Raw genomic sequence first — 25,677 nt, 5'->3', positions numbered from 1 at the left:
TTTTGAGTGTATCATTATTTAAATTTATAAAAAAAAATTAATTTAAAAAGGTTAGATTATATTAAAAATTAATAAAGATGTTCACAAATATAAAACGTGAAGTAAAGTTATTAAAATATGTATTATAGATGATATCATAATACAAAATAATTATTTATATAATTTTGTAATTTCTTATTTGTATTACTAAACATGTATACCGAACACATCGATATGGAATGCATTCATTAAATTGTTTTCAAATTACTTTTTGTTTTTGTTTCAGATTTTCTACTAATGCACGTTTTTATTTTATTTATATTACATTGTTTAAAACAATAGTGTGAGAAAAAAGAAAAAGGAAAAAAGAGGGAAAATGAAAAACATTGAAACTTGTGGAATAATGTGAAGTGTTTGTTTGTTATATTTGAAGAATTTTGACATAGTCTTTGTTTCATTGCTTATAACAAAATCATTTTCCTTTCACTTTCCACAGCAACCTCTCTATTTATTGTCATATTTAATTCTTTTGACCAATATTTGTGAACTTGTGGGATTCCCTATGTTGAATTTCAAATTTGAATCTCAATTATTATTATTATTATTATTATTATTATTATTATTATTATTATTATTATTCTTTTTCCCATTCAATTTCCATCAACTACTATATTCTTTTTATATGATCTCTTGCTGTTTCTATGTTTAAAAATCTATTCAACAACTACATACATACATACCTTTTATTATTCATAATTTATACAAGTCTTGAACGAGTGCAGATTAAAAAAAAAAAAAAAAGCATTGTTTTAACCTTTAAAATTTACATCTATTTTCTAGATCAATATATGTTCTTAATTTTTGAGGTTTGATACATATTTATCATACTTACTAAAATAATAGATTTTTGAGAATTATTAAAAACGAAGATAATGATTCTCGAAGGAAAAAAGAAAAAGAGTGAAATGATAGCTATTTAGAATGCAAAAGTTCAAAAACTTATAAATCAAAACAAAATTAGTCCAAAAGCTAAGGTTTAAAATGTAATAATTGTAATAACTGATGTAGAGGTGTATAACTTAAGAATTTGAGCATATATTAAAATGTTAATAAGTAATTATTAGGTTTTGACATCCATTTATTGGTTTCAAACACATCCATCAATTTTTCTTTTTCTTTTTTTTTTTTTATTTCAAAAGAAAAAGCATAAGATTTGACACCGAAATCTCTCTAAATTTTTTAAAAATTGAATTGACCATCCAACCAAAAACTATATATTAAAAAGAATTAAAAGCAATTTATTTTTAAAATAGAAAAGACTTTCAACTTTGAAAATTCAAATAGAAGATAAATTAGTAAATGGTTAATAAACAATAAATTTAGTCATTTAAATACAAAAAGAAATGAGTGATTTAAGTTCAATAAATATAAAAATTAATCACTCGTAAAAAAAATAGTGAAACAGTTTATAATAATAATAAAAAAAACAGTTTTTTTTATTTATTCCATTTTTTCCTCTCTCTTTTTCTTTTTTTTTTTTTTTTTTTACCAATATTTTCTCTTTACTATTTATATTCAACCATATTAAACACCTGATAATTTTCTTTTGATATCTTTTTTATTTTTATTCTAAAATATAAAAACTAAATTAGTTACCCAATATACTTAGTTTTATAAAAATTAATTTTAAAAAGTAAAAAACAGAAAATAAAGATGTCTTTAATAATTATTTTATTACATAGAGAAGAAATTGAATTTGCAGTTGATGGTACAAAGTTTTATATGTTAACTGAATTTTAGACTTCTTATTGAAAACTTCTTGTTCACAAGTTTCTTTAGGAGTCCAAATAATTAAAATCCTATGTCTATGATCACTACCTGAATCTTAGACCTTTTCATGGAATTTATAAATAATCCTATGATAAACCTTAAAATCATTTAAGGTTACATGCCAATCACCCTAGCTATATCTAGAATTTTAATTCAACATTCATATGTAAAATCATTTTTTTATCTTAACCTTCTTACCATTAAGACTTCACAAGCAAGTTAAATTAAATAATCAATTTAAATTGACAAGATAACCATAAACTCAATAGAGACAATGTAAAGATTAAAACAACATGATGAATTAACATAAAACTCAAGCCATAAATTCTAAGGGTATCCACGTTGACCGAATCCTTTAAAGAAAACCAGCCCATAAGTTGAAAAGAATCAACATAACTCATTAAACAAAATGTCAGGAGTAAAATGTAACATAATGAGATCAAAGTAGAAATTTAAAAAAAAAAAAAAGAAAAACAACAACAGAAACAACAAAAGTAAAATAATAATTAATTTGAAAAAAAAGTAGACAGTGACCACAATTTTGAATGAAACCAACGAACTAAGGTGCTCTCTAGGATAGATCATTGATCTTTTCTCAAGGTGAATCCCACTCTAAATTAAAATACGTTTTTTATGAGTAGGCTTGATTGGAAGAAACCTGCTCTTTAGAGGAACTTTTGTTCTTGGAGAAAATATAGAATAGTTTGGTGAGTTTTCTTTAAAGGAGTCGAAAGCAATAATACATGAGCCAAAAATACGGTGTTCAGAATCAACCAAAGTCTAGAAAGTTATAGAAACCTAATGTACTCTGAAAATCCTAAAAGGAAAAGATATCGATCAAAAAACACTACAGATCGATTAGGGGTAAGAACTCCTATTATTGCAAGAAGTAACTATATATACATTTCTTAATTGTGAGAAAAATTTATATGCATTTGTCAATCATCGTGGGTCTCTCATAGGCTTGAATGTTGACTTGTTTATCATGGTCTAGTTTCGTCTTTTCAAGTTGAACTTGTTTGAAAGTTACCTTGAAGTTCCTAAGAGTCATGATTTTGACGTACAAACCCAACTATGATGTTCCTAAAAGTATCTATATAACACTTTTAATTCCCAAAAGCTCCAAAATGCAAGCGTAAGTGTCAGTAGGACTCTCAAAACTGAACTAAAAACTCCTAAAAAGTATTCAAGTATCCATTTGATTTAAAAAAACGTTCTAATTTTTGTTAAAAGAAGTGTTTAAATGACACTTAGGCTACTGTCACTATGACTCTCAACACCGACTAGGAATTTTCAATAATAAATGTTAGTAAATGGATTTGAAGCATAATTAGAAAATGTCAATTTTACCAAGGTCTAATCATGGAGATAATAAAAGAAAAGGGGGCCTCTTGGGTTTAACAACTTTAAGATACCTCTTGTACCCAAACATTAATTACATCATTATTCTTAATCTTTAATCTCAAAATAAAAGTAGAGATTATATCTATGTTGTAAGCCTAGCTAATGAAAATAATATAGTTGTATGTGCATCAATAAACTACTAATAATAAAAGCAAAACCCTATGTTTTACTAGCTCTAGCTTCTTCTCCCAAAGAGAGAGAGAGAGAAAAACAAATAAATAAGGCTCGAAGCACCAATCAATATCCACAAAATGGTATGCATAGGGAAATAAAAATGTCTAGATAGATAAAACATCTTGCAGTGATTCTTTGCATTAGTAAAGTGTCAAACTTATAAAGTGTATAGTTCAATTAAACACACAAAAGAACAATAAGAGTTTTCTTTCGAAGATTACTTACGCTCTTCTTTTTTGAGTTGTCGAATGAGACTATTTATGACATGTTTCCTCTAACATTAGCTTCCAATTATAGGTAAATTTGAAGATGTAGGACAGTTTGCAATGCTTATAAAGTTGCATGGCGACATGTTAGACATAACTCAATTATTTTTTTATTAGTATATATTCATTAGACTCTAACTTTTCTGTTTTGAGACCTGTGTTTTCCCTTGTCATCTCTTTTTTGTTTGTTTGTTTGTTTTTTTTCCTTATGCTTGGATTCACTTGATGATCATGGGGTTGTGTTGAGGAAAATTTTAATCCTTAAAATTAAAAAAAGAAGAAAAGAAGAAAAGAAAAAGAAAAAACCGATTACAATAAATGTGGAATGATGAATGAGATTAGATGCATTTTTGAAGAATCTTAAATGTAATTTGGAAGAATTAAAAGTACGTAATTAAATGAGCTGTTTATGTCGTAACGCATGACAAAGCCTTAGCTGTCTTACCTAAGCCTTTAGTAACCATTCTTTTATTTTTGTTCTTTTTTTTCTTTCCTTTTTCCTTTTTTGGTATTTTAATTTATTTCTACAATCTAATGAAAAGGCATTAAATTAAATTAATGGGAAAAATAATTTGGATGTCTACAGAAATATGGTTACTATGGCACATAATTAAAAGAAAAAAATTAATCAAAAACAAACTCATAAATTCAGCCCATGTGATGGGTTTTTCTTCTATCATCATAATAATGATTTTCTATATTGTTTTATTAACAACCGTGTGAGAATCAACCTCAAACTTATTTAATTTTTTTATAATTGAAAGATAAAAAGGAGTTTTCCTAATACCAACTGTTTGGATTGCCTGCGGAAAAAAAATGTATTTTTAAAAATACATTTAATTTTTTTTTTAAAAAAATGAGTTTAACATCTAAACACTTACGTATTTGGTTTGACATATTTATAAATGTTTATATGAAAAATTGTGTTTGGTTTGTCTTATACTGACAATATTTATACTTAAGTCAAATTACCATAAAAGAAAAGACTATTAAATATTATGAATTGGTTTCTATACATAACCATAAAGAAAAATAATTGATTTCCAACAACAAAATATAAATAAGATAAATACTTTTTCCTAAACAAAATAATATCAACTAGACAAGAAGATGTGCAATTTGATCACGTTCTTCATTCATCTTCATTTCACGAACTAAACGATCATGTTCTTCATTAACATTCTCATGATTTCTTTCACAAATGTTAAGGCGAAGTAGATTTAGCTAAAAGAAGAACATTTGCAAATCTCTGTATTTAAATGTATACGAACACACATTAAAAAATATTCAAAATATTTTTTAGAAAAAGAACGACAAAGTGAAAAAATAGAAAAAGAATAAAAAAATAGAGGAAGAAAAATAGACATTTGGGAAGGATTCTTTGTTAAACATTAAATAAATATTTATTCTAAAAAATTTAAAATTTAGTTGAATGCGTTTTCCCTAAAATGATTTATTTCATAATCTTATTTTTTCTAAAAATTATTTTTAAATCAATACCAAATAACTCCATTTATCTTAAAATAAATTATTTTAAAAATTAAACACTTTAAAAATCAACCAAAACACATCCTAAGAGTGGAGAGATTCAGTTACCAATTTTCTAGTCGATAAGACATCCTATACGATAGTTTAGTTATATAGTTGCTTTGATTGTTGAAGAAAAAGCTAAACGTTCTTTTAAAAAAAAAAAAAGATAACAAAAGGAATCTTATTTTGAATTTAAAATTATTATAAAAACAGAACGACAAAAAATATTTACAAAATACTGCAAATTTTAGAATCTTCAGAATCTAGCTATCAATGTCCATCAATATCGAAGATGAAATCTTACTATATTTGAAAACACCTCTTTAAATTTTGATGTAACAAACTTTGACAATATTTTTCATAAAAATGAAAAACTCCAACAATATAAAACATATCATTACAATAATCGAGACGAGTTACTTAATCAAACAAAGCTTTAATAAGAACCCTAAATACTAAATTTAAACGAAAAGTTTAATTTTAGAAAATTAATCATTTAATAAATGGTTCGAGAGATTTGAACATTTAATCTTTAAGTGAATAATATAGTTGAACTATATTTAAGTTGAATATGGATTTACCTCAATATATTTTTAAAATTTGGTTTTTTAATCTCTTTATAGGGTGGTAACAATAAGTCAAATACTCACATCCTCTTTTTGATTGATAAGATGTATATATTATTGTAGAACAGAATCTATCATGATTCATTTTATTTCAAAAGGGAAGTTAGTAGAAAATGGTTTAAATTTAGTTGAAAGGAAAATGAGTAGAAAATGGAAACTGATTTTAGTTAAAAATGGTTGTATTGATTTTGATGCAAAGTTAAGCAATTCAAATAGTTGACATAAAAGTGGGAATCAAACTAAAACCATTAATATATATATATATATATATATATATATATATATATATATTATATATATATATATATATATATATTATATATATATAAAAGAAGATTATTGTGAAAGTGTAAAATTGAAATGTACTTCAAATCATTATATATACTTAATTTCCTTGTATTACATTAATGCATTAAATTTATAATTTAATCTAGAAAGAAAAAAAAAAAACTCAAATTAATATCTTCATCAATAATCATGAGGTTTTGTTTTAGAGGAAAAGGAAAATCCCCATTCCATGAGAGTGTGTGTTACAAGAAAGGAATAGATTGGTGCAAAAATTTACATTTTAATCATAACTACACTTTCTTCTTTTGAGTTTTCTATAACAGTGTTTGGAGTGTGGATGCACTTCTCCAAATTACATTTTTTGTTCTTTAATTCTTTTTACTTAGACTTGGTTCTAACTTATTATTATTATATACAACATTTTCCATCATCATCAACAACAAAAACCGTAAATTTTTACTATATTTTATAAATATTTTTAATAATTTTTCATTTACAAATTTAAAAAATAAATTTACTATATAACTTTGTAAGAGATAAAAGATAATTTTTTTTATTTAAAATAACAAAAATTACATTGTACATTTTGAAAATTTAAATATCAACTACGCCTATTCTAAAAAAAATTGAAAAATAAGAAGGTCCATCGATAAAATTTAAGAACTAAATACTTGTATTAGAAAAAAAAAAATCCTTCGATACTAAAAAATAACAACTCTTTTAGAAAAATTTTAGAAAAAAAATTTAAATTTCAATAATAGCTTTTAATTTGAAAAAATTGGAATGAACCATTCGTAATAAAGGCAAATAGAGAATTATCATTAGGCGTAGCTATCAACAATATCAATTTATAAGGTATTAACAACTAATAGGAGCTATCAGTGATATTCATTGATGTAGCTATCAATAATAGCAACCGTAAGTAGCCATCAGTGGTTATCATAGATAGTTGCTATAAGTGATAATGAGAAAATCGAGAGGAAATGTGTGAAATAGTGGTTGGAAGTAGGATTTTTAGTCTTTCGCCAACTTTTATGTTATATATGTAATCATTTTATCTTTGTACTATATAAATGACACTAAAACAAGAAAAATAACAAACTTATAATGCTAACATATAAACACATGAAGACAAATTGTAAGGTTAAAAAATTTGAACCTTCTCACCGTTGAATAAAAAAAATAATTTTTTTTTAAAATTATATTAATGTTCCATCAAATAACTTTTAATCTCATTAAACTAAACTCTAGATTCTAAAGATAACTAAAATAAATTTATTTATATTAATTTTTATCATAAACTTCTAACTCTTTTTAAATTTTAAATCTTTTATAAGTTTTATATTTTATATTAGTTATTAAGTTTTAAAATGATAAAATTTGACTTTTGATTCAATTCTGTTTATAGATTTAAATTTATATTTTTAACATCAATTTTTTAAGCAAGTACCCACCTCAGTGTTAATGTCTAATAATTAATTTTAAAAAAATTATTTAAAATAATAAAACTTATTAAAATATTTACAAATATAATAAAATGTTATGATCTATTTGTGATAGGTCATAATAAATCAAGATAGACTACTATTTATGTCTATAATGAACACATAATGTAGTTTATTGTGATTCATTGTAAATGGATCGTAATGTTTTGCTATGTTTTAATAAATATTTTTGTTTATTTTGATGTATTTGAAAATAATCGAAAATTTAAAATAATTATAAAATAAAAACTTAAAATTAAGTTTAATAATTTATTAATTATAACTTTCAAGTTATTTTAAATTAATGAGTACGCATAGTACTAAAATTAAAAATAGTAAAAAAGAAGCATAAAAGTGTAAATTTTAAAATCTATCCACTAAATTAAAAATAAGATGTAAATTTTTTTAAAAAAATCTATAAAAAGAATTGTGTAATTTAATTTTTAATTTTTTTTGTTTGGAGTGTTTAGTTATGAAAAAAGTGAATTGGAATGGTTGAAAATAACATATTTTTAAACATGTCTTTTTCTTTTATCAATTCAAAAGAGGCATATAAAATTGAAAACAAATTTAATTTGTTTGAGAGAGAACTCAAACTTAAAACTTTTAAAAAATTAAAAAGAAAAAAAAAAAAAAACATTTTGAAGCCTTTGGTTAAAAAGAAAATGGAATTGAAACGAAAAAGGAAACCGTAGAAATGTAAAACGTATTTGAAAGTAAAACGGCAGCCAAACAAACACGCTGTTTTTCAAAGTCTTCAATTAAAAACCATTTTTCGCCTTCCCGTAGTTTCAGAGCTTCTTCTCCGGTGAAAATGGAAACACCAAACTCCATTTCCATTTCCATTTCTCCTTTCTCTTTTTCTCTCTTGATTTCCATTTTCTTTTCCCCTTTTCTCACTCTATAAACCCATTTCCTCTCTCCCTCTCCCTCAATTTGGTCTTTCCCCTTTCTCCCTCCTCTGTTCATGGCTGTTACTCCCAATGAAGTACATCACACCACAACCCAACAAAACACCCCTCTCCTATCTCTCTCCTCTTTTAAATGACGACTTTATCCTCTCCCCCCCTCGCCCTCGCCGTCCTCACTCTCATCGCTGTCGTTTTTCCCCTGTTCCCGGCGATCCAAGCTCTCGGTTCAGCCTCTACTCTTGCTGTTAGCTACGGCTCCCGCACCGTCTGTGGCATCGTCGCCGAGCAGCCGACTCAAAGGATTTTGTGTTTCCGTGACGGTCAAACCATTTTTATCGAACCCCATGTATCCTTCTCCGCTGTATCCGGTGGTCGGAATATTTTCTGCGGTATAAGGTCCGGCGGCTACACTCTACTCTGTTGGGGCTTCAACTCGACCAACGCTGCGTTTACCCGGAGAAGACTTTACTATAACCCCAACGTTCTTCTCGAGAATCTCGCAGTCGGCGACGACCAAATCTGCGCGACGGTGGTTGGTGCCGGCAATGTAACTTGCTGGCGAGATGGTAACAACGCGAGAGGTGAGTTTTCTTCTGTTCAATATGATTCAATCTCTTCTGGGTACGGGTTTTCTTGTGGGATTTTGAAAGGGAATCAATCTGTTCGATGTTGGGGTAGAAATTCGTCGATTGCAACCGAAATCGAAGATGGGTTTCGAAATATTTCAATGTTGAGTATCGTCGCAGGTGGGTTTCATGTTTGTGGATTGAATATCTCTGGTGGGTTAGTTTGTAAAGGGAATAATGATTTTGGGCAGTTGGATTTTCCTTCAAATTCTTCCGTGGAGTTCTCTGAATTAGCTCTCGGTGAACGCCATAGCTGTGGGATTTTAGTCTCGAATCGATCGGTAATTTGTTGGGGTGGCTTGGGATTTTCTATTGATTCGATTCGTGAAACTTCGTTTGAATTAATTTCCTCAGGATCTGATTTTGTTTGTGGTTTAACAACGAGTAATTTCTCTGTTCTTTGTTGGGGGCCTGGTTGGTCCAATAATTCTTCAAGTCCTTCTTCACTTTCTCTTCCTAAGATTCTTCCTGGTCCTTGTGTTCTTCTATCTTCTTGTAGTTGTGGGGTTTATCCTTTATCTCAAACCCTCTGTTCTAACTCTGGGAATGTCTGTAATCGCTGTTTGTTTACTGTTCCAACGCCATCGTCGCCGGAACCATTGCCTTCCTCACCTCCACAGTCGCCACCGGGGACGACCCCGTCATCTCCGCCAGCTGCCTTGAGAAAAGGTTTGTTGGCATTTGGTATTGTGGGCTCAGTTGGGGCCTTTGCTGGGATTTGCACAATTATTTACTGTTTGTGGACCGGTGTTTGTTTTGGGAATAAGAAGATACATAACTCTGTTCAGCCTACCATCACTAGAGCTGCTAGTTCTAATGGTGGAACGACAACGTCAAACACAAACAACAGCCCTCCGTCGCGGTCGTCGACAATACGGCGTCAAGGTTCACGGATAATGCGAAGGCAGAGGAGTGGTACATCGTCCAAGCACGCAGATAGAGCAGAAGAATTTACTCTAGCGGAGCTTGCCATGGCTACTAATGATTTCTCACCTGAGAATAAGATTGGTGAGGGGAGCTTCGGTGTCGTGTACCGAGGGAAACTGTACGATGGTCGGGAAGTTGCGATAAAGAGAGGTGAAACGGGGCAGAAAACTAAGAAGTTCCAGGAGAAAGAGAGTGCTTTTGATTCAGAATTGGCGTTCTTGTCTAGGCTCCATCATAAGCATTTGGTTAGGCTTGTTGGGTATTGTGAAGAGAAGGATGAGAGGTTGTTGGTTTATGAATATATGAAAAATGGCGCACTTTATAATCATCTTCATGACAAGAACAACATTGAGAAAGCTAGTAGTGTTGTAAATTCTTGGAAAATGAGGATCAAAATAGCTTTAGATGCAGCTAGAGGGATTGAATATCTTCATAACTATGCAGTCCCTCCCATCATCCATAGAGATATTAAATCATCCAATATTCTCCTCGATGCAAATTGGACGGCCAGGGTATCTGATTTTGGGTTGTCATTGATGAGTCCAGGGTCGGATCGTGATTATCGGCCGACGAAGGCAGCTGGGACGGTTGGTTATATCGATCCTGAGTACTATGGATTGAATGTTTTGACTGCTAAGAGTGATGTGTATGGGCTTGGGGTGGTGTTGTTGGAGCTTTTGACAGGGAAGAGAGCTATATTCAAGGATGAGGAACAGGGAGGGACACCGGTGAGTGTGGTCGATTATGCGGTGCCAGTGATTATGGCGGGAGAATTAGAGAAGATTTTGGATCAAAGAGTCGGACCACCGCAGATCAACGAAGCGGAGGCAGTGGAGCTAGTGGCTTACACGGCGATGCATTGTGTGCATTTGGAAGGGAAAGATCGACCGACGATGACCGACATTGTTGCTAATTTGGAACGAGCTTTGAATCTCTGTGATGATAGCCATGGTAGCATCTCTAGTGGTGGAATTTCCATTGTTTCAGAGTAAGAAATTCTTCAAAAAGAAAAAAGAAAAAAAAGAAAAAAAAAATTTCAAAGAGAAACAAAAATTTTGAGCTGTTCTTCTTCATTGTTCTTTTTTCTTTCTTCTTCATCATTCTTTTGGGTATATTCTTAGTGTAAAAAAAGTAGAGATTTTTCCATCTAACATTGAACCTAACTAACATCACTTTTATTTTTCATTGTACAACTCTCAAATTTGTATAGATTTATTTCTCACTATGTTTTAGCATCTCTGTTGTTCGAATGATTGTCATTCGTAATCAAACTTTCCTTTCGAGATCACAGAACTGTCACTATGTTCTTGGTCCATTTGGGTAAACTCATAGGTGAAAAAAGTTGATGTTTTTTAATCAAACATAGAACTATAGTTTTGAAAACAGCCACCCAGCCAACCAAATCATTTTTTTACACTATACAACTCTCAAAATGTGAATAGGAATCTATCTTTTCACTATGCTTGTGCATCGTTGTCTAGTACGATTGATTTCGACCAAACCACTAGCTCAAGATCACAGGGGACCATTCCGAATATGTTGATCAATAAAAAATAATAGTTTAAAAACCAGAAAAGAAAGTTAAAGAATATTGAAAAGATGTCATAGATAAGCCAATGATTTTATCAATGCAACACAAAAAGGAAAGAAAATTGAAGATTGAAGGTGAAATGAGATTGGGTATTGTAGATGTTTCCCATGTGCTTTCGGAGGGTCCTTATTGGCTTTGAGCCCTTCTTTCTATATATTCTCCCAAAAAATTTGACCCTAAAAAAGGAATGATGAAATTTTTGTAGGAAATGAAGAGAGAGGGAGAAGTGGTCCAAACTGCAAAATTGAAGAATTTGACTTAGAGAACACAAATAGATAAGATAAGATTGGAAGTGTAAGGACAGGTGTATGGCATGATCTTCAATGTTAGTGGCTGAGTCGTTGTAGTCTCATAAAAGTCATTAAATCGGACGGTGAATATTGAATCGGATGCATTGTGTGCTTGGTAAGTAAATGAGGAGCAGAGGAATAAGAAATAAAAGGAAGAAAGAAAAAGAAAAAGAAAAAGAAAAAGAAATCCTTGAAATGTTAGTTTTTGAGCCTTTAAATTTTGAGTTTGATATAAGTTTAAAAATTTAAAAACAAAAAAGTATAACATTTTAAACATTAGAAACTTTAAAAGAGAAATTAGATATTAAAGAAGAAGAAGAAGAAGAAGAAGAAGAAGAAAGTGATAATGAAAGGAAAAGAAAAGGGTGAAATGTTGAGGGCAGGTGAACAACCTTTGGTCTCTTTATTTTAAAAACCAAATTCAAAGAGGTCTCAATGGAAGGGATGCATTAGAGGGTCCAATGTTTTGAATTTTTTGGCATCTAATAATGTTTCTATTAAATTCAACCTTCTAAAATATCACATAATTTCCTTTCCTTTTCTTCTCTTTTCTCTAATAAAATATATTAGGTTCTTCTTTAATTTTCTTTTTTTAAAAAAAAAAAAAAAAAGAAAGAAAGAAAGAAAGATACAACATATGCTTTTGAGCAAGTTCATAAGGCTAAAGTAATTTATTAATATGGTTAGGACTAATAGTAGATCTGGATTTTATGTCAAAGAGATATAAATTCATATATATGAATCTAACTTTTAGATGTATTTGATACAATATTCAAATGTTTGATGATGTTTTGATGTGAGATTTATGTTCTCACCTCTCAAATGCTTATTAAAGACTTCAATAATAATTTTCTTTTTCTACTTAATTTCATGTTGTTATTTTCTGTTTTTCTTTTTTTTTTTTAAATTAACCTAATGATTTATATTTTTATAGTTTTCTTGTTTTATTATCCACTTTTTAGAATATGTTTTCGAAAATAAAGATAAACTTCAAAAATTATAAAAGAAAGTTTTTTAAACTTAGATTTTGTTTTCAATATTTTCAGAAATCAAATAGATTTTTAGGAAAGAAAAAAAACTTATGAACAAATTACAAGGAAATGAGTATAATTTCTAAAATATAATATATAAAAATAAAACCATTATCATACAATGCAGAAAATAAATAGAGTAATTGTAATGTGGGTAAGGTTTTTAGAGCAAACAATTGAGTGATATTAATTGAAAAGTAAAAGGGAGGCTCATAAACATGTTGACTAATTTGATGTGAATTCCATAGTTAATTAATAGGAAAGACCATTTGTGAGAATAAATTAAAACACCAAAACAAAAATTGAAAGGTTTTTATGTATAAAGACAATTGAAAAACTAAAAACAGCTTATTACAAATAAATACATGCAAAGTATAAATTATCCAAAATAAAATAAAACCAACAGTTTTACCTACAAATCTTTTAATTAAAAATTAAAAATTTTATATATCCCACCTTCTCTTAGCATAAGTTAATTTTCATAAATATAACAAAACACCAAAATATTTACTGTCCTTATAACAAAATGAAAAAGCGCATGAGGCGAACGATTCATCACTTCTCTTTCTTCTTCTTCTTTGTAATTTATTCATCTTCTCTTTCATATTTTTTTTTGGCTCTTTCTTCCTCTATTTTTATACTTATTTCAAATTTATTCTGTTCCTCCGTTCATCTTCTTTTGGGTAAATAAAATACAGATTTCTTTTAAGATTTTCTTTTTTCTATTTTTATTCATCTTCTCTTTCTTTATTTCTTTCTTCATCTTCTCTTTCTTTCTTACAACTCCTCCGCCAAAATATCAAGATCGTTTAAATATCACTTTAATCTGATCTAAACGATCATTAGATTTTGAAGCAATTTCCCCATTGTTAAAAAGAACTACAAGATCGTGTTTCATTTCCTACACGATTGCGTACCATGATGGTTTAGAAAAAGAATTACACGCGCGCGTGTGGTCGATTAATCGTATGTTGATTAAGGCGTTTTCGGTATTTCCCATAATGAGTCTGTGAGCTTTTTCGGTTTTCAAAATTATTTTATATAGTATAAATGATTTTCCAATTTGTTATATTTTTCAAAAAACCCTACTTTAAATTTATATAGTAAATTAACTTAAAATCATTCATGCCAAATTATCAAGAATAAGTTATATACCAGACTCCATCTCGGAGAATTGATGATGGGCTATTTTCTTCCTCAACCAAAACTTCAAATGCACTTAGTTAGTGGATCTTTCTCTTGATTGGATACAAGAAAGACCAAATATTTATTATTTTTTGGTATAGTGAGGACCATAGCCCCGAGTCTCTTTATATACTAGTTCAATTAGGATTCATATTCAATACTAATCAATCTAATTAAGAATAGGCTTCTACCTATTTAGTTCATACTCAATTAAAATCTTAAACCTTAATTAAATAAATATGACTCAATTTAATAAAATAACCTAATGTGATAGATTATTAATCCACGTACATAGCCCACACTTTACTTATACATATTATTTAAATACGTCTAACACTTTGTTTTAAGAAAATAATAACTTATTATCTTAAAAAAAGTTTCAAGTTTATTGAGCTCAAATTTAAAGAATTTCCGATGAATCTTTTTATCTATCAACTTTTATCTCTCTGTATATATACACAAACATTATATATCAAATAGTTAATGTTACTTAATATAATGTTTTTTTATAACTATAATATTAAGTTTTTGTAGACATGTCGAATTTCTATAGATATTTTCATGTTTTCAAAGGTTTGATATTGACATAAATGATGAATTGATATTTAATTTTTATTATATCGTCAAAATATTCATAAAATATAAAAAATAACCATCGAAAAGTCACTTATATAAGTATTAGTGTTTCTAATTTTACCACATGTGATTGAGTTTAGACATTATTTCGGTGATCTTTAATCGTTTCAAAATGGTAGCAACATACCATTTTTTTATTTCCTTTTTATCAAAGAATCATATAAATAATGGATTCTCGTGTGATACACTTTTAATCAAATTTGATGTTTGAATTTGAAACTTGTTCGAATTGGATCCTTTAAATTTGCATACCGAACCTTTACTTACGAAGTAGTTTTAACACGTGTACCTTTTTTGTTATCGTAAAATGCGTGTTTTTTAATAATTTGGACCATATATTATTTATATAATTATAAAAATATTAGTTATTTTCATTTAACAATATTATTAAGTTTCGTAAAATTTTATATTTGATTAGTATAATTTTTATTTAACTAATTTAGTAATTATTTTAAAATTTTCAAAATTTGAATATAACATTATAATATAAAAAAGTTGTGAGATAATCAATAAAACATTTAGTTAATTCTAAAGTAATTAACTGTTCTAATAGCTAGAAGCACGACAAAATTAAATAACACAGAAATTTTGGTAACCTAATTTGGCAAATATATCACTTACATCTAGGAGCTGCACATAGCTTAGATGAGTAATATTATTAAGATTCACAATAGTTAATATAGATCAATACAATAAGAGACAATCTTCTCATGTATATGACTTAAGAATTCAGGCTCTCTTGAACATATGAGTGAATATTCTGGAAGATGACTTCAGACTCCCCCTAAGTTCAAGGTAATATCTTGATCATCACTTCTTTCATGTTACTCATCATAGATCAACGTGTTGAGACCATAGATAGTTAATTGTACTATCTTCTCTAGCTCACAGCTCTGCAACAGTATTTTCGATTAGCAGCACGAAACGTCTTTCTACATCCGTAAGTCGTACTAAGTCTTACAAGTTTCGTAGTGTATATATATATCTTCAAGAATAATCTCAAAAAAATATTTATAAAAGATTCCTAAAATAAAGAAAGATGAATATCTCCTTGAAATTAAATAACTCCTTAAGTAAAAAGATAATTTCATTAATTCTTTTTGATAAAATTTTAATATTTTAAAAAAGTATTATAATTACTATGAAAGTGAAATATTAATAATCAACTTTTGATATATTTTAATTATTGGATGAGTTTATTTTAATACATTTAAAGGGATTTTTTTTAGTACCTATAAAAAATGTACTAATCATTTTGAATGAAAAATGAATACATCTTTAAAATTCGATACGACCAATTACATGCCCGGCCCTTATACTTTGTTAATTGCTACCGTTAACCCTTTTCAAATTAACATTTATTTCTTTAATTATAATTAGACACTTTAAAATGGGAAACTTTCATAAATGTAACAAAACCAATATTTACAACACGTCTAACAAAATCCATAAAGTTAGTCATTTTTTAAATATTTCAAGTTTTTCATTCTATCTCTTTTTCTCTTCCTCGCGATTTCTTTCATTGTTTTACTCCCCATTTCTTTTATGGTCTTTTTTTTTTGTTGCGATTTTTTTCCATCACTTTTTTCCTTTTTTTTTTTGTTGTGATTTCTTTCCATCGTCTTTTTTCTTTTCTCATTCTTTTTTTCGTCGTTTAATTTTTCCATCGTATTTCTTTTTTTCCTCTTTTTTTCGTTGTGGTTTTTTCCATGTCTTTCTTCTTTCTTTTTTTTACGTCGTTTAAATTTGAGTAACCAAATCAAACGACCATATAAAAAAAAATCATTTAAATTGGAGTAGCAAAATGTAAACGATTGTGTAAAAAATAAAAAAGTAAAGGATCGTGTAAAAAAAAGATTGTATATAAAAAATATTGAAAAAAATCATTTAGATTGGAGTAACAAAAAAAAAAATAAACGATCATTTAGAAAAAAAATAAAAGATCGTGTATAAAGAATTTTGAAAAAATATTATTTAGATTGGAGTAGCCAAATGCAAAGATCATGTAAAATAAGTAAATGATCGTGTAGAAAAAATAAATTACCGTTTAAAAAAATCTAGACGATCGTGTAGCAAAAGAATTAAAAAAAATCGTGTACTAAGGTTTGATGGCGTAGTTGACGGGATACTTTTAGTATTTTATACAGTAAATCTATGAGCTTTTTTCATTTTCGAAATTATTCTATACAACGTAAATACTTTGCCGCTTTGTTATATTTTTTAAAAACCTCTTTTAAAATTATTTCTCATCTCAAATCACTTTCTCTCTTCTCTGTGTTCTCCCTCCACCTTCTCTCTCCATATTCATCTTCCTCACTCCCTCTTTTGAAGACAAATAAATTAAACAATTCATACATTTTAGAAATTCCAATTCAAGTTAGAAGAGAGAAGTGAGAGATACAATTAAGTTTGAAGGAAAAAGAAAACAAATTTTATAGTATTGCCATAAAATATAATGCTATGATTTTCACTACAATATAGTATATTTAATTACTCGTGACTCTTGTTCTTCTCTCTTCCTTCTTTCTTCTTTTTCTCTTGTTTTTTTCTTCCTTTTTGTTTTCTACTCTTTGTTCATTCTCTTCCTTTTTTGTTTGTTTCAACCCTTCTTTTCTTCCATCTTCCTCATAGTTTACTATGTTTGAAAATGGCAAAAATCGACCACAAGTTTCCTAGAGATGGAGTAGAGAAAGATGAAGATGAAAGTGTGGAGAGATAGTGAAGGGAGAGAAGAAAGAAGTGAGAGAAAGGAAAACAAAGACAAGAAAGAATCTTTATTTTCATTTGTTAATTTTAAAATGTCCTATTATAATTAATCAAAGAAATAAAGCTAAGGTTAATTTAAAAAGGGCTAATTGCAACCATTAACAAAGTATATCGGACATCAAATCTAATGTTTAAGGGTGTAATTGTAACTAAGTAACATCGTAGTTCATGGATAATTTATGCAATTTTTCCTATTTTGAATGTCATAATCTAATATATTTATGGTAGCAAATAGCATCCTTGTTTGTCAATGAGATTTATCTAATACATTCAAAACATCACAAGATATTATACATCTACTTGGTACAATTATCAAAAATGTGTGTTTCACTTGTGATTGGTGTTTTAAATCAAATCATTTTTCAAAATACAACTATATCAAATTTCAAAGCAACGTTACTCTTTTAAATTCTATAACTTAATAAGCTACATCAATATGCAATGCAATCTTCTAAGTCTAAAGTGAATCTTCTACGTCTCTAAAATTTTATTGTACATGATTAAAACTAACAGACGTATAAACCGGAAACAGAAAAAAAAAAAATCAAAAGGAGAAAGCTAAATCATTGTCGAAAACAATCCTAGGAGAAAATATGTAACAAAAAATTTTGGGATTCAAAACTTTTCAAATTTATTATAGATTTTTCTTAAATGAATCTCAATAACTTTTGGAAGTAGTTTTAAGAATTAAATATGTAATTTAAGCTCAATTTTTAACATTATCTATAAAAAAAAATAAATAGAGGTATTTTCGAAAATAGTAAAATATTAAAACTAATTACAAAATATAACAAAATTCATTAAACTCTCGTTGATCCATTTAAACCTTTTTACTATATTTCGTAAATCACTTCATTCTTTTTACTATCTATAATAATTCTTCAAGTAAAAAATATGTAATTTAAGTCTATTAAATACCCAACTCTTCACATTCTTTTCAACTCAACTAATTATTAAAATAGAAATAACATCAATTGTAAATTTAGAAACACGAAATATAATCACCACTAAATAGAATGTTTATTAATGGTTATCTTATTGATAGAAAAAAATTGAAACTATTTACTCAGTATAGCAAGAAAAAAAAAACAAAAAAAGAAAAAAAAGACTCAAAATGTGTTACGAAAAATTTGATTGTAAATAGTTTCAATTTTTTGCTATATTTGAAAATGCACCTAATTTTTATGTTGTTTTTTTAAAATTGTTATTCAAATTTTGTTGATAGACATTTTTGTAACCATTGAGATTAGGGTGAGAAACATAGTTGTCCAATTTTTTTTTTATTTACATTTTTAAACTACTAGTTAATATGTTTTATTTTAGTATATAAAAAAGTTAAATTTGTATAAATAACATAGTATGAATTTGTATATTCAAATATAGTAGAATATTATATTGTATTATCCCATATTATTAGAACATATATAATTATTATGAATATGAAAGTAAACACACACAATATAATATTAACAATCAAACTTTCTTTCATTGAACTGTTCATAATTTGTCATAACCGATCGCTTCTTTATCATAAACCCTTCTACATTTTGCAATTAACAAAATATCATTTTTAACGTTTACCTTCCTGATGATGAAAGAGAGAAAAGTTTTAGGAAAAAATTATAATACTAATTTTTAATTAATTGTGAAAACAATGATTGAATTAAAAAAATTATAATTGAAAAAAAAAAAACAGCTTTAAAATAGACCTCTTCATCAACTAAAATGAGTTTCAAAATGGATAAATTTTTTTCTTGACCGCAAGATTGGACGTTTGTTTTTCGAAGAACTATCACTTTAATTCTCCATGATTTGTTAAAAGGCTTCAAATCTCTAATCAAACAATAGAATTGACATTTTTCAAACCAATAGACTTTCAAATATAGAAGATTTGAAGAAGATACCCAATAATGTTATTAGAAAAAAAATCAAATGAGCCTTGTGAAAGTTAAAAAAGTATTACAAAAACTTTTGAGATTTCAACTCTTTAAATTTATATTGTTAATTAGAATTAATATAAGATATTTAATTTTAATTCATTTTGAAAATGTAAATGAAAAACCTTCAAACTTTTTACATTCTTCATATTTTATTTCTTAATTCAACTTTTCACATTCTAAAAGAAAACCGTATATATTATTACAAATAAAGTAATAGAAGAGAGTCCATATGAATTTGTTTTAAAAAAAAAAGATAAAATAAAAAATGAATTTACCATTAAACCAAAAAGATATTTGGAAAACAAAGCTTTTAGCAAGGGTACAAACGAGAGGAAAACATTTCTCCACTTTTAAGTATTTATGTATAGTATAGATGAAAAAACGATCAAGTTTGAGATTTATGTGACTTTTAAAATTCTATGATTAAATATAATTAACATAAAATAGTTATTTTTAATAAATAAGTATGCAAAACTTCTCACCTTCGACGTTTTTTTATGTTATTAGATTTTTACATTGTTGTAAATTGAAGTAATTAAAAATTGAGAATGATAGGGTTAATATTAGATAAAGGTAGATCATAAAATGATATAATGAACTAAAAAAAAAAGTTGTTTTTAGGGTGGTAGTTGAATATAGTGTGAAAGTAGTCTAAATTGTTGTTACATTCCTAAAACTTTTTCCATGAAAATTGAAATAAAAGAATTTAAACATGTAAAGAAAAAGAAAAACGTGTAATAGGAAAAATTCTACCAATTTTTAGTTATAATAATAAAATAACTGGTAATAGGAATAATTTATACCTATATTGTTGAATTGTCTTTTTCCCTTATAAATGCATAACATAACTTCACATTTATTCAACACAAAGAAGAGTGGAAACATGAAGAAATAAATAATTTATAATTTAAGAGAATTAAAAAGGCAAGTCAAACTATATATTAATATATTTCTACACTACTAAGTACTAATATAATAGTTTATAATTTCCAACTTCATCAATCATTTAAGCCTTCCTTTAAAAAAAAAGAGGAAAAATCAACTCTTTGTTTGTTTAGATTATTATACCTTAGTAGCAAAACAATGAAACTCCCATAAACCTTTGGAGCTTATCAGAGCCATCTATCTCTCTTTTTTTTTTTTCTAAATGTTGGGAGATGACAATGCTGAGTGGTGGAAAATTGAGCTACCTTATCCAAAAAGAGACCAAGAAAAGAAAAAAGAGGATATTTTTTTTAATAAAGTTGAACAATAATAACAAATGTCTACAATAAAATCCAAGAAACCTTTTTCTATGAACTCGAATCTCACCATACAAATTTGTGCAGTGTCACTAACAACTGTTTTGGACAGACATCTACTGAAACAGTCCCACAAAAAAAGGGGAGAGAAAGATCATTATTTAACAATACATTTGAACATTGAAGGAAATGGACATGGATAATATGGATTAGCTTCTCTACACATGATTGATACTCGGCTAAACAAAAACATCCTCACAAAATAAGAAAAACTAAATGACACAAATAATAATGATGATGATAATAAAAACAGAATCAAGAAGGGGGAGAGGAAGAGGAGGAACACAAAAGCTGCTTACTAAATTTTGAAGCTGTACATGATTATTAATGCAGTGGAACTTGTTTTGCCTTGCCTTGAATCGTTAAACAAATTCAAACCCCATCAGAAGCTTGACAGATTTGTACTTCTCTCCCTTGACGCTATGGAGCGGAACGGCTCGAATCCCTCTTCTTAGTTCTGAAACAGGCAGGCATGTCTGGCCCCCAAAATCATCCTTTTCAGACATGTCGTACTCGTGAACTTCGATTCGAAGAAGAGCGAGTTCTGGAACAGTTAACGGAAACTCAAACTCCTCATTCCAAGCAGGGACCCAGTTATCCTCTAATGTTTTTGTTTTCTTCATTATTGTATCAGCTGGGACTCCAGCAATTCCCACCTACATGAACAGGTTTAAGCTATAACTTTTTAATCTAAAAACAATTAGAAATAAAAGGAATAAAAAAAATTAGAAATAAAAGGAATAAGAAAGTGTTTTTAAGCGTTTAGAAAATCAATCCAAAAGGTCTATCGTTAACATACCCTTGTATAAAAGTCTGGTGGGGAGTAAGCATCAAAATGTGTGTGATGAAAATCATAATACCACCCTTCTCCCATATACACAGTCACCTTCTCAACAGCAAACGGAACCAACATCGTCAGTATGGTCAAAGGAAACTGAAGGACAGACAAATGAGAAGGATAAAAAAGTTGTGGAGCACTTACTTTCAAAGTTGTCTTCACAGGCAACCTAACTTTGGGATCAAAGATCTCATCATCTGAACCAGGCTTCAGTATAAAATCTGGTTTTTTAACGTAACCACAACCACCATTAGCCCTGAACATACCATGCATTATCCATAGTGACCTCCCATAGCCCTATTATAAGTTACAGATAATCCAATTTTCAGTGACTAATCAACAAAATGCTGAGATTAAGAGAATTAGATCTGTGAATATAAATTGACTAGAGAAAAATGTTTAGGAAGGGGAACCTTAGTTTCATACGATGTTATCTAATTAGGTTGCTAGCAAGAGGTTAAGATCCTATCTAATCTTTCATCTCAAACTGCTAGAGCTTAATGGGGAACAATGAATCAAAGGTATTTTGTAAATAAACAATCTATAACAAATTCTCTGATTCAATAAGAGGAGGAAGAAAAAATGACCTGCATGTTCAGTGCAACCATTTGAGCGCCATGAGTCCACCCAATCATTGGGTTATAATTAGACGAGTCAAATCTGATCCCCTTTGGATAGACTCTCAAAATGTTCTTCTGAGTAAACCTACAGAAAGTAAGAAGACAAAACTCAAGAAAAGTAACAAAATTTGGCCCGAGAATGAGCAAACTCCAGAGAGGCAACATATAACTACCTGAAGATATAAACTCCAGAACAATGAACGATGTTATTCTCATAAGGAAAAGGAAAAGGAAAAGGAAAAGGAAAATTGAGGAAATGTTTCTTTTTAAACATCGTAGATCACATTAAATACGAACCCCTAAAGCAGTGCACAGTTCAACAAAAGCTGAACCATCCTAACCCTACATATCCATCCATATAATTACACAGCCACTGAACTTTAGGGCATTTAGACACCAAGAGTTTCCGCTCCTCAATCAGGGAAAGAGAATATGGCTTTATACAGACTGACTCTGCCATTTCTAATAAACACAAGAACTTGATTCTGTCTAGGGAACTTCATTTATGAATGGTAGAGTAAAGATGCCACCATACACACTCAGCCAATTCGAGAGGTCTGTTCCTCTCTCAAAATCTCCACACAATTTCCAATTACAAAGAAATCCTTAATTCTTAAACAACCATCTACCCATGTTTCCTTAATTACCCTTTTTACCATTTCTATTAAATAAATTAATAATAGGAGGTTCCTTTTCTAACAGAATTTCACAAGAATTTGGACATCCTAAAATGTAAGGCCATTAAAATATATGTTCACTGAGCACATTTATATGCCTACATGTCAAAGATCATTAACTAGACACTACATACTATTTATGTCTTTTAACCGAAAAACCGATTTGTTCATACCTTACAATTTGTTTTCCATGAGTAAGCACTGCCTTTTCTAATTGTTGCTCACTCAAGCTCAGGCGTCTAGCTTTGTCGGGATCCACTCTGAGGCATGCATCAATTCCACCTTTAGGCTTTCCCGCATGAATAGCAATCAAACTTTTATATTCAGGAGCAATATAGTGGGAAGATTCTGTAGACTTGGGATCTCCATCCTCAGTATCTTCTTCATCGTTACTGTCATCATCCAAATCTTGCTGTGATGTAGAAACCAAGCATAAGATCAAAAGCTGTTTTAAAAAACATAAGGATCACAAAACTCATAGGCACCATCCATCACACACCTTGTAGTCAGTCACAGTACCACCTTTCAAGCTTGACACTTCCCTTCCCCATGCTGATGTTTCTTTATTATTCCCAGAATTCTTTTCCTTCTGTGACTCACTCTCACCATCCTTAGGAACATCTTTGGTCTTAAGGTACTCCTTAGGGGGTTTGGTTGATATAATAATCCTTTTCTTTAGTGATTCAGGAGAAGGAAATTCTTTCAAGCATTCAGGGCCAGGAGAGAACAAAATGTCTCCGAATGTACTCGTAACCATCTGCAACAATTCAGAAAAATTAAAAGGTCTTAATACACACACACACACACACACACACACCAACAAAAAGAGGAGGAAAGCGCAAAAAAACTAAACTACTTCACCTCTGCCACTTTAGCTTGGAGATTAGGAGGAAGATGATCTTCCAATGTTATTACAACCGGATAGTCAGATGCAACAAAAGCATACTCTTTAATAGACTTCAAACATTTAATAAGCTCCACAGGGGTAGTAAGTGTCCTGAAAAGCAATCTCCCAATCAGGAACTATCAAAGAAAAGCATAAAACAAAAGGTAACCATTACTGAAAAAGAAAAGAAAGAACACCTGCCGTGAAGAACATCTATATTATCCTTTGAAGAATTTGGCCATATGTCCAATTCAATTACTCTAACTCCTCTCTGTAGAGCTTGTATGATAGGCACATCACTACAGTCACTACTGAGCTGATTCCCAGTCAAATACGAATTATGTCCTGTATATATGTAATAATGCGACAAGGGAGCACTCATATCATGGTGCACCTGAAAAAAGAGAGAATGTATTCCATTCCATGTTCAGTGATTGAAAAAGCTAAAAAAACAAACATTACATTTGATGTACTAAAACACACACCGACAACACACAAAGAGAGAGAGAGAGAGAGAGAGAGAGAGAGATCCAGGATCCCTTTGAATAAAAGCAAGAACACAAAAAGGACTAAGCAATTAATTGATTTCTATTGTACACACAATTGAATAGACAATAAGTAAAGGAAGTTGGAAAAATCAAGAGGAGTGAGGAATTACCCCAAGAGACTCAAGAGGAGGGTTGAGATCGCTGAAGAGATACTTAAAGAAGGCTTCAAGATTAAGAACCTTGCGATGAAAGATATTCAAATGCTTGAGTTCGTTAGTACAACGTTCAATCATGTTCTGAGCATCGTCTCTGGTGGTATTAACCTCTTTCTGAACATCGATCAAGAATCTCTGGAGATGATCTGGGTTCATGATACCATTCTCGGAATACTCGTCAAAAAGCTTCTTGATCTCGTCGGGGGCTTCGCCGGCGGTCATCTTGAAACGCCGGCGGAAGCAGAAACACACTCTGTAGGTCTGCTTAGACATGGGGGGAAAAGAATTGGAGGGGGAAATGAGGAGTGAAGAAGAAGGAGAAGAAGAAACCGAAAGGGGAAAAATCTGAAGAGAGTTTGAGAGAAATGAAACGGAAAGAGATGCGTTTTGAAGAGAAGAGAAGAGAAGAGAAGAGAAGAGAAGAGAATAATGGTGAAGAAGAAGAGAAGAAATATGGCCCACTCTCTTGCAACAATTATAATGTGGTTGGTTCAACTATTTATTTAATTAAACTACACTTCATTCACTTTTAAATTTCACTTGTGTCCAGCTCGACTAATTTTACCCAATAAATTGGAATGATATTAAATTTTAAGTAGATAATCAACGTAAATTTAATCTATAAACTCTTTTAGTCCTTTAATTTTTTTTCTTTAATTACCACACTTTTTTATGTTTGTATGAAAATTTGAATACGGAAGAATCAAACTTACCAAATAGTGTTTTTAGTATTAAAGAAATGACTCTAAATTTCATAGTTACTAGTATATTCGCAAATCACTTTAGCTATACTTATTTTAGCATGTGTCGTCTAAGGGCTTTATGTTTACCTTTGTTAACTTACAAAGTTAGTTTATTTTATGTTTTAATTCTATATTATACGTCTCTTTTAACTTTTTTAATGTTGACATTATATAATTTTTAAGAAGAATAGCATTGGAAGTGTATTTTGAATAATTGTATGAACTTTGGTTGACATTTTGATAAATGGAAGCGTCATACAATTAAAGAGCGAGTACTGTTTGGCGAAATCATAGTGTGTAATTCTTGTATTTTGGTAGTTCGTGGAAGATTGTATACAATGTTAAACAGTGTAATTCTTGTAAAAACTATAGTGTAATTCTCTTCTATCAATAATAAATACATAGATTCCTATTAGTATCAATCG

General features: G+C 29.1%; 2 protein-coding genes across 2 annotated transcripts; one reads left to right on the top strand and one right to left on the bottom strand.

Annotated features, from left to right (window-relative positions):
* Positions 1 to 8,295: 8,295 nt before the first annotated feature.
* On the top strand, positions 8,296 to 11,142 carry LOC103501443 (putative serine/threonine-protein kinase-like protein CCR3). The gene has a single exon (XM_008465018.3). It carries the CDS (start codon positions 8,626 to 8,628, stop codon positions 11,035 to 11,037), a length of 2,412 nt encoding a protein of 803 aa, XP_008463240.1. The 5' UTR covers positions 8,296 to 8,625; the 3' UTR covers positions 11,038 to 11,142.
* Positions 11,143 to 20,699: 9,557 nt separating this feature from the next.
* Positions 20,700 to 25,038, bottom strand: LOC103501442 (phosphoinositide phospholipase C 2-like). Its single transcript, XM_008465017.3, has 9 exons — positions 24,465 to 25,038; positions 24,004 to 24,200; positions 23,782 to 23,917; positions 23,420 to 23,677; positions 23,094 to 23,332; positions 22,211 to 22,328; positions 21,768 to 21,920; positions 21,585 to 21,671; positions 20,700 to 21,441 (listed from the first exon to the last, which is right to left on the bottom strand). The coding sequence occupies exons 1-9, from the start codon at positions 24,780 to 24,782 to the stop codon at positions 21,148 to 21,150; spliced, it is 1,800 nt and encodes a 599-aa protein (XP_008463239.2). The 5' UTR covers positions 24,783 to 25,038; the 3' UTR covers positions 20,700 to 21,147.
* Positions 25,039 to 25,677: the final 639 nt, after the last annotated feature.

This window comes from Cucumis melo, chromosome 10, assembly GCF_025177605.1.
Source record: "Cucumis melo cultivar AY chromosome 10, USDA_Cmelo_AY_1.0, whole genome shotgun sequence".
In the NCBI taxonomy this organism is placed as follows: domain Eukaryota; kingdom Viridiplantae; phylum Streptophyta; class Magnoliopsida; order Cucurbitales; family Cucurbitaceae; genus Cucumis; species Cucumis melo.
This window is presented reverse-complemented; position numbering and strand designations above follow the sequence as displayed.

Coding starts and splice junctions, on each gene's coding strand:
- LOC103501443 (XM_008465018.3), top strand. CDS start 8,626: ATGACGACTTTATCCTCTCCCCCCCTCGCCCTCGCCGTCCTCACTCTC.
- LOC103501442 (XM_008465017.3), bottom strand. CDS start 24,782: ATGTCTAAGCAGACCTACAGAGTGTGTTTCTGCTTCCGCCGGCGTTTC. Junction 22,329..23,093: donor CATGGAAAACAAATTGTAAG/GTATGAACAAAT, acceptor TACTTTCTGTAG/GTTTACTCAGAAGAACATTT. Junction 21,921..22,210: donor TGGTTGCACTGAACATGCAG/GTCATTTTTTCT, acceptor AACTTATAATAG/GGCTATGGGAGGTCACTATG.